The following is a 10,090-nucleotide window of genomic DNA, read 5'->3' as shown; positions in this document are numbered from 1 at the left end:
CATTCCTATGTGATCCGCATTTCATCTAATGGGATGGGACTAGCATCTTGAAATATATGTTGCTAAGCCCTTAGCTACATGCTGCACAAAAATGTTGCAAGAAGCTTACTGGTGTCAGCTGCAGCCATTTCAGATTTTTTCAGAGCTTTACTGAGCTTGTAGAAAATTGGGATTGGACTAAATCCTACCTGAAATACCCATTACTGTGCTAGGTTATTGCCAGTGCTGTGCTCTTTTTAACAACGTAACTTGAACGGGCTGAAGGACTGGTACAAGGATCAGAGAGAGTAGTGCTTAACTACAAAAGGGTTTGAAAAACACTGGAGACTCATGGTCGGCTCTGTCTATATTCTGTTGGGACCATCCCTTAAGCCTCTTTTCCAATCCATATTCATCTGTAAATTATCCAGTATTCATCCAAGCCCTCTCGGAAGCAGTTTATATCTGGGAATTGCAAAACTTAGGACGTCTACTCTTACTGTATTTACTACTGTTATATATAAAAGGATCATTTTTTTTTCAAACTTCAAAATGTTTTATCTAGTTTGTATTCTAACGTTTGTATTTTTATTCTAGGGTTAAGATCTATGTTTATGATTCTACTATTGATTTCATCTTTTTTTCCTCTCTCAAATCCAATCATCCCTTTGTTCATTTTTTAAGTGTTATAATACTAACACAGATAAATAAGGGTACAGTTACGGTACAATATTCTTGACCAAAAAAGTAGTCAAATGGAAATACTGCAATGCTGTGTTAGGTGAAAAAAGTAAAAATATAAAGTATGATACCATTTTGGTTTAAAAATCTTTCTACACTTTCATGAATAGAGTAAGAGTCTGAAAGTAGGTACACCAAAATAATAACAGTGGTTAAGGCAGAGTTTGCAAGTTCTGTGTAAGAGCCCACTACTTCCCAAAAATGGCTCAGATAATGAACTAGAGCTATAAGTAGCTTTTTAAGGTAACTATTTCCAAAGTAAGTTAAAACTCTGTTCTTTGTGATAATATTGTCTTACTCTCCTATACGAATGCCACCTTCTGGAAACAAGGAGCATTTCACCACTAAAGAATGATGTAACAATAGAATTTTGTCGTAAGACTGAAATTGGAACTGTTTATAGAAAGTACATTTTTAAATTTAACACTAATTTTTAACCTTGCAAATCACAACCAAGTTTGTTGGAAGATGGGCTAATTTAATACAGTCAGGGATGGCAGATTATATGCATGTCCTCAATAAGGTGGCCAAGGAAAAAAACTATTTTTAAAACATGAAAGGGCATCCAAAAGTAGGCTTGAAGGAAAAAGAAAAATGAAAACAAACAAATACTGTAGCCTTTAAATGGCTCAAAAAATAATGAAGAAATTCATTCCTGTTTGATTTTCTTTTACAACAGTTAACATGAAATGTTGAAATAATGTATTTTCAAGCAATGTCTATACCTAGACATGAAACTCAACTGACTCAACTCAACATGACCCATGAGTCCATATACATAGGCCTAAAAAATTATCAAAGTAAAAGAATAAAATAATGTAGGTTTACATCTATACTGTGATCATGTGCCCATGCGCACACAAATATACAGTAGCAGAGTACCTAGAAATATATACAGAAATATAAAATGTTCCTCTGAAACGAATACATTATATGTTAATTGAATTTAAATAAAAAATAAAATAGCTATTATTAATATATTAAATAAAAAATAAAATGTATGCAAGTGTATCTAGAGGAATTAACTTTGGGAAAGTGGAAGAGGGGACAAAAAGATGGCAGTCGAGGGAAACTTATTTGTAGTATTCTGTTTTTTCTTTTTTTAAAAAGAATGTACTTAACTTGTGTAATTTACTACTAATCAGAGAAACAAAAATAAAATGAACTATTGCCTAGAAGTAAAACAACAGAACCTTGTTATATAGTTGCAATAGTCAGTATTTTGTAAGATAGCGGATGCAATATGTGTTTCTTACAAATAACAGTAGCAGTGAACCCTATAGTTTGTTTACCTGTATTGCAATCCTGTGTGTGTGTGTGTGTGTGTGTGTATGTGTGTGGCCAAATACAGAATAAAATATCTAGGAAGTACACAGCTTATTTTGTAAAGTGCTTTCATTTAAGGTGTCCTCATGGATGGCATAGCTTCTGTCTCAGTTATTTCTTTGGCATTAATAATTTAGAAATATTAATGCTTGTAACCTACAGGAATAAGGTCCCCTGGTAGAAGTAAAGATTCTTTCTAGACAAGCTAATTTGAAATGATCCAGCCAAAGGCCTATCTCAAGGGACCTTTTGAGAGCTTTGCTAATTCCAAGTTTGCACCAATTCATTTTCAATATTGAGCTCCTATTATTTGTAAGGCTCAGTACCGTCTAAAGCAGGATGGCTTGGACTCAGAACGTGAAACAGTCGGGTAGGTGGTAATATTGGAGGGAGTCCACTCTATAGTATTTTAGAGCCTGGGCCCAGGAATCAGACTCTGTTGGGTTTCAGTTCGCATTGCACAACTCACAGCTGTGTGATCCTGTGAGACCCTGGGGATAAGGAATGCCTACTTCAAAGAGCTGTCAGGAGGTAGAAAGGAAGTCATTATAAAGGATTTGGCACAGTGCTGGCACATAGTAAGTGTTCAATTAATTCAATTAATCTTTCTGCTACTGAGGAAATTGATGAACGTTTAAAGAGTATTCTTTCAATTGTTTCACACATAACCTCTTATTTTGTGTTTATCAAAACTCCCAGAGTTAAGCAGATTGCTTTTTATTTTGAAATTTTTGTTTTACTTGCTCCTGCTGATGTTTTCCTGAGTCCTAATTAATTTTCAAGATTCATAAAAATTGGAGGTTGAAAAGGCTTTTCAAATTATCTGGTCCACTCACTACCCCAGAGATGACTCTCACCCCTTTTCCATTGACATTTAAAACCAGGAAGTAAATAATGTCTCCTGATTACTCTGTTTCTGGTAGAATAACAGGAAATACAACGAGAGGAAGGAAGGCTAAGGGAATACGCAGGGAAAGAGGGAGATGAATGGGACCAGCACTGGGAGAAATGTGAGAAAAGGCAGAAGGGATACAGAGGGACAGCAATTTGTCAATGCAGGCACTAACTGGGTTTAAAGATCAGACGTTCTGGGTTCTGATAATTTTAAGATGCATGATTATAAGGTATAGTACTTAATCTCTCCGAGTCGTGTTCTTTGGAGTTCATAGTGCAGATTAAATGAGGTTAGTGGAGTGGACGCTCTGTAAATGAGAATACTCAAGGAATTCGGAAGGGGAGAGAAAGTAACAGAAAAAGAGAGGGAGAGGGGAAGGGAGGGGAAGAGATACCGGCAGAGAAAGACGGAGGGGGAGGGAGAAATGGGAATTGGTGAAAAGGCAGGTGAGAACTAAGGAAAACCACAGTAACGACGCTGCTGTGGCTACTGCGGTGATTGCTTCCACACATGGAGCGTTGACAACTTGCCAGGTACGTTGTTAGAGCTTTACTTGCATAATTTCATGTTATCTTCACATCTCTATGGGGCTAGTTATAGTTATTTTAAAGAAGAGTTATCTGAAACAGAGAGGTTTTGTAACTTTCCCAAGGTCTTAGAGCTGAGAGGGGCCGAGAAGGAATTCAAACGCAGGTCTTTCTACCCGAAGAGCCAATGTTTGTTAAAAATCATCTCTTAGGATCTCGAAACAGCCTTAATGGGTCTAAAGAGCATTCTTGTCCGGGTTTTTCCAAGTTATGCCCTTAGTTCAATTCTTGCGGTCAGGTCCCCACGCTCCACGCCCTTTCTCCACTAACAGCGTCTAGTCTCCATGGAGATCGGCGTGGGACGGGACTTCCTGCCTCACGCAGGAGGACTTCCGTCTCGAGCCGGAAGCACCCTGGCTAGCTGGCTGGGTCCCGGCGCGTGGGGACTTTCTGCAGAGTTTGAGCGGCGGGACCGCGGCGGCGGAGAGCGTGAGCTGCTCGGACACCCGAGTCCCTCGCAGCCATGCTGACCCCCGCGTTCGACCTCAGCCAGGACCCGGACTTCCTTACTGTCGCCATACGCGTGCCCTACGCCCGGGTCTCGGAGTTCGACGTCTATTTCGAGGGGGTCGACTTCAAGTTCTATGCCAAGCCATACTTTCTCAGGCGAGTTCCCGCTGTCCGGCCCTGGAAAGAGCGAATTTAGGGGATTGAGTAGTTGATTGACTCATTTTTCACTTACTCATTAGATAGCTGCTTACCGAGGAAGGAGGAAAGAGCGAGGGAGCACTTCTTGATTTAACGACTGCCCTTTTCCGAGATTTCCGCAGGTGCTTTTGGTGCTGAAGAAGTGACCGCGTCAGGCGTGCATTCCAGATGCTGCAGAAGCTCGTTCCCGTTTTAAAACTTTGTTAAATACCCACCATAAAGACATTTCGAGCCACTGTAAAACGTGGCGTTTGGAACCTTGTAACCTTTGCAGTTTCTGTCCTGTCAGCCTAGTTCCCGTACCTTTTTTCTGTTGTTTTCGTCCTGCGTTGGTCCCTCCAGCCTCTCCTTGCCCCGGGAGGGTGCGCGCTGACTTCCCAGCTGACCCGTCTTACTTTTCTCATTGCGCGTTCTCTTTAGTTGTGTCGACCTCTTGGCTGACCAATCCCTACTTCTTGATATTCTCTCCTTCCTTTGCCTCACTGACACCAAAGTAGCCTCGTTCTCCTGCCTTCTCGTCTGCTACTTCTCTCATTTTGCCCTTTAATTGTGGTGGTTGTCCATTCTCAGTGAGGGCCTTTCAGCACTTGCTCGTTTGCATTTTCTCCTTGCAAAACCGTAACAACAGTAGTAAGAGCCAACTGCTCATTCAACACATGAAGCAAACTGCCTCTGTGTATTTATGTGTATCATCTCATTTTATCTTGACAGCGCTCCTTGGAAATAGGCATTGATAATAGCTTCTTTTTACAGGTGACATTGCCGGGTTATTCTTCCTAAAACATCGTCAATCCCTTGGCCTTCCCTTTCCTGCTAGGTGAACTCCATTCTCCTTTGGGACCTGCCAAGTTTTGGTGGTGGTGGTGATGGTGATGATGATGATGGTAGAATAGGAAGCAGAGGGGAGGGGTTTATAGGAGAAAAGGAGCTTCACATTTTAAGTTTGTAATGGAATGGGAGCTGGTCTGATAGGTGGTACCAATGAGTTTATTTAGTTGGTGTCAGGCAGCCATAGAAGTTTTTTCAAAAGAAAAGTGGTGATCTGGTTTCTGTTTTAGAAAACTTGTTTTGGGGCCTCAGTGGAAGACTGACTGAACCAGAGTAAAACTGGAAACAGGGAAATCAGTTCATTTCCTTTAGTATGAAAGAGGGGGAAATCTTTGTATAGTAATAATGAGACTTGAGAAAAACACTTTTGCTTTTTTGGTTTTTTTTTTTTTAAGTAGTAGTTTGCCCAAAATAAACAATTGGTCTTGTTGTTCATTGTTTTCCATTAAAAATTCTTTTTATGGGGGGGGGGAGCCAATTAGTACACCTTTTTTGAGCCCCTGCTGTGTCAGGCACCAGGTATATTAATAAGTCTCTTATTCATTTAGAAGATGAAAGTACTGTAGCAATAGTGATAACTAATATTTATTGTGGCTTTTTCTTAAGTACTTTTTTTTCAGTATTGCTTTTATTAATGATGAGGGAGTTTCAAACAGAATGATGAGTCATCTGTGATTTCTTGTTTCTCATCTTAGGGAAGAAATATAAGTTATTTAGTTTGTAAAATGTTAAAGAAATGCTGAGGAATTGACTTTTAAAATGGTTGATAGATTTCCGTGGTAAAATATATACTATCATTGATGGTCACTTATTATATTTTTGCTTTAAGGACTTAATGAAGTCTTACTTTAAATCTGCAGATTAACCCTTCCTGGAAGAGTTGTGGAAAATGGAAGCGAACAAGGGTCCTATGATACGGATAAAGGTATTGCTTTTGGAATTTTGTTAGTTTTTTCTTTGGATTCTTCATGTTAGAATAACCACGTGATAATCCTTCAAGATATGATGGCGACCTTTAGATGTTTTGTGAATACAGTCTGTCCTGACCACAATTTATTATGTCTTAACAAGCCCTAATGGCTATAATTCATGGATTTCTTAACAGGTACAATTATCTCAGTCCTTTAAAGTACTTCATGGTATTTTTTGAAGTTACTTAAATACTCTGTTTCTTTTTTGCAGAAGTTTATTTTCTACTTCCCCTATTTTATTTTATTTTATTTTATTTTATTTTTTTAAAGATTTAATTTCTTTATTTGTCAGAGAGAGAGAGAGCACAAGCAGTGGGAGCGGCAGAGGGAGAAGCTGGCTCTCCACTGAGCAAGGAGCCTGACGCGGGGCTTGATCCCAGGATTCTGGGATCATTACCTGAGCCGAAGGCAGACGCTTAATGAACTGAGCCACCCAGGCGCCCCATTCTACTACTTTTAGTAAGCGTTTAAAAATCAGATTTTGTGAGGTGATTTATTACAGAAGACGTGGGTGATTTTTAAGCTCTGAGTGAAATTTTTCTTGTGTGCTTTTCAAACATAAAATCTAATAGCATGTAGGTGGGAGAGAAGCTGTCCAAAGGTGGTATTTAAAGGCTGACTGAATTTTCTTTTCATGATTGATAACTCTTCATTTCAGCTAGCCTTGAAACCATTTATTTTGCTTTTGTAGAAACCACTGGATTTTCCTTTATCCATGGATCTGGAGTAGGAACACCTTGTGTACTCTTGAGTAATTTATCAAGTGAATATTGACCTCAGTAAACTAGGGTAAGGGAAGAAGGATGGCATGGAAGAGTTAAATGACAAAGTTATATCCATAATACAGTAATTAATGTGATAATGAAATATAATGAAACTGCTTTTCTAGGTAGTAAATCTGCTTTTAATTGTAGGTAAGTTGCATATTGAAACAAATTTACTAAATTTTAAAAGTACCCAGGGGTTTAGGAAGGTTGTATCCATGGAAGTATTTGGGTTGAGTTGTATTTGATACACATTTGACCCCTAAATAACATGGGTTTGAACTGTGCAGGTCCACTTGTATGCAGATTTTTTTTCAGAAAACATAGTACCATAATGTAAATGTATTTTCTTTTCTGATTTTCTTAATAGCATTTTCTTTTTTTAAATTATTTTAAAATTTTATTTAAATTCAGGTAACTAATGTATAGTGTATCATTAGTTTCAGAACTAGAGGTCAGTGATTCATCATTTGCATATAACACCCAATCCTCATTACATCATGTGCTCTTCTTAATGCCCATCACCCCCCACCCACCTCCCCTCCAGCAGCCCTCAGTTTGTTTCCTATCATTAGAGTCTCTTATGGTATGACTCTTTCTCTGTTTTTGTCTTATATTATTTCCCCTCCTTTCTCCTATGCTTCTCTGTTTTGTTTCTTAAATTCCACATATGAGTGAAATCATAGGATGATTGTCTTTCTCTGATTGACTTACTTCGTTTAGTATAATACACTGTAGTTCCATCCAGGTCATTGCAAATGGTAAGATTTCATTTTTTTGATGGCTGAGTAGTATTCCATTGTGTATGTATACCACATCTTCTTTATCCATTCATCTGTTGATGGACATCTGGGCTTTTTTCCATAGTTTGGCTGTTGTGTACATTGTTGCTATAAACAATTGGGTTGCAGGTGCCCCTTTGAATCATTACGTTTGTATCTTTTGGGTAAATACCTAGTAGTGTAATTGCTGGGTTGTAGGGTAGCTCTATTTTTAACTTTTTGAGGAACCTCTATACTGTTTTCCAGAGTGGCTGTACCAGCTTACATTTCCCCCAACAATGTAAGAGAGTTTCCCTTTCTCTGCATCCTTGTCAACATCTGTCGTGTTTCCTAACTTGTTAATTTTAGCCATTCTGACAGGTGTGAGGTGGTATCTCATCTTTTCTCTTTGTTGTAATAAGAGCACAGTATATAATACCTATAGCATACAAAATAGGTGTTAATCAACTGTGTTATTGATAAGGCGTTCAGTCAACATAGGCTATATAGACTAACTTTTTGGGGAGTCAGGTTATACACAGATTTTTGACTTTAGAGGGGGGACAGGCCATAAAGCCCCACTTTGTTCAAGGGTCAACTGTATTGGAGTATGGTTAAGTACATTGAAAAGGGTAAAATATTGAAAAATTTGTAGTAAATAATGTAATGTAAATTCATGGGAGGAGGCTGGACGAAGCTGATAAGCCCAGTCAGGGAAAGAAAAGAAGTACATAGATAGAATTTGAGTATGCCTTAGACTTTGGGGATATGTCTCTGGCGATCTCAGAGAACTATATTAAACTATAATTGCTTTAAGATTTTGTGTGTTTTTGAAACTGCTGCTATTCATTGGATCAGATAGCCTGATTTTTTTTCCCTTCTAGTCCAGAAGTACTCTTATAAGTGGCTACGGGCTAATTCTAAGCTACTATTTCCTCAGGCCATTTGAGTTTTAGAGGTTTTGACTTGGGCTTTCAATATTCTCAGTAGGTTAAGGGGATGCTGTGTAAGACTAAAGCATTCTGCAGCTTTAGTAGATTAATTTCTTACAGAGGTGACAGCTGAATCAGTGATTTTTTTTTGTACTTTTTTTTTAAAGATTTTATTTATTTATTTGACAGAGAGAGAGAGCAAGTGAGAGGGAACACAAGCAGGGGGAGTGGTAGAGGGAGAAGTAGGCTTCCTGCTGAGCAGGGAGCCCAATTTGGAGGCTCGATCCCAGGACCCTGAGATCACGACCTGAGCCGAAGGCAGACTCCTGACGACTGAGCCACCCAGGCGCCCCTGAATCAGTGATTCTGAAAAACTTTATTGGAGCCTTTTACTATCCTGGTTTTTATTCACTAAATATATAATAAGGGAGCCCTATGAAATAGAATTATAATTTACCAAGATACGTATTTCTTAGATATATTTGTGAAGTCTTTGAATTTTTAATAGAGCTAAGTATAAAATAAATTTATCTTTAAGGAATTTTTACCATTCGATTGCCCAAAGAAACTCCTGGCCAGCATTTTGAGGGGCTGAACATGTTAACTGCTCTTCTGGCACCAAGAAAATCCAGGACTGCAAAACCACTTGTGGAAGAAATAGGTATGTTTATTGCAGTTAAGAAGAAATAAAGATAAACAGAGTATTTGGAATGCTGAGTGTTTCTAAGGGAAGAGGAATATAGCAGATAGGAAATTGGAGAAAAATCCTTCAGGTGACAAGGTAAGGACCTCACATGAAAATGCAAAAATAGCTCATTTGGTGACATACAGTTTAAAGACAAAAAGAACTTTATTGAACCAGTATGTCATTCGTGTTTTTGGACCAGTCAAAACAGCACCTCAGTCGTTTGCAAAATCATGGCCTCTCGAGCTTAGATCAGAAGTTCATAATTCAGTGAGTTACATAAAATGAACACCACCTAGGTCAAGAAATGGAACATTTCCAATACCCTTGGATCCTACCCGAGTCTCCTCCTGGTCACTTCTCCCTCCCTCCTCTCAAGGTTACTTCTACCCTCAGTTTTGCCTGCTTTTGAATTGTGTCTGTAATTCGGATGGTATGTGCTCTTTTTTGTCTGGCTTCTTTCACTTCATATTTTTGTGAGATTTATCCATTTATAGCTGAGGTTTGTTTGCTTTCATTGCATTTATCATTTTTACATCCTACTATTGATGGGCCTTTGGGTTGGTTCTTTTTTTTTTTTTTTTTTTTTTTTTTTTTTTTTTTTTGGTTATTAAAAATAGTGGGGCTCTGCATATTCTTACATATTCCTTTTGGTGCATGTAGGCAGGCATCTTTTTTCCTATACTTTTTTCCCCCCAAGTTGTACCCAGGAGATCCAGTACTTGAACAAATTAATATTTAACACATTCAGGTGCATCTGAGGTCTCTGAGGGAGGAGTAGAAGATGAGGATGAAGAATTCGACTGGGAAATTGAACAGTCCCCCTATGAAGAGGCATCAGAAAGTGCTCTGAGTCCTCAGTACCACTATGGCTTTGGAAACTTACGATCCGGAGTGTTTCAGCGGTTACAGGTACGTTGTCTTTGTAAAACACCTTGGTGCATAGGGTTTTACTGTTTGGATATTTTAATTT

General features: G+C 38.5%; 1 protein-coding gene across 1 annotated transcript in view; it reads left to right on the top strand.

Annotated features, from left to right (window-relative positions):
- Window positions 1–3,866: 3,866 nt before the first annotated feature.
- The window catches only part of LOC100482732 (protein SHQ1 homolog), a 90,296-nt gene continuing 84,072 nt past the window's right edge, over window positions 3,867–10,090 (top strand). Inside the window, exons 1-4 of the mRNA XM_002914658.4 lie at window positions 3,867–4,134; window positions 5,865–5,929; window positions 8,971–9,093; window positions 9,869–10,029. Of these exons, the coding sequence (XP_002914704.2) occupies window positions 3,992–4,134; window positions 5,865–5,929; window positions 8,971–9,093; window positions 9,869–10,029 (492 nt within the window). The 5' untranslated portion in view covers window positions 3,867–3,991. The remainder of the gene's footprint in view (window positions 4,135–5,864; window positions 5,930–8,970; window positions 9,094–9,868; window positions 10,030–10,090) is intronic.

Source organism: Ailuropoda melanoleuca, chromosome 4 (genome assembly GCF_002007445.2).
Source record: "Ailuropoda melanoleuca isolate Jingjing chromosome 4, ASM200744v2, whole genome shotgun sequence".
Taxonomy (NCBI): domain Eukaryota; kingdom Metazoa; phylum Chordata; class Mammalia; order Carnivora; family Ursidae; genus Ailuropoda; species Ailuropoda melanoleuca.
Note: the sequence above shows the minus strand (reverse complement) of the source record. Positions and strands in the feature narration are given on the sequence as shown.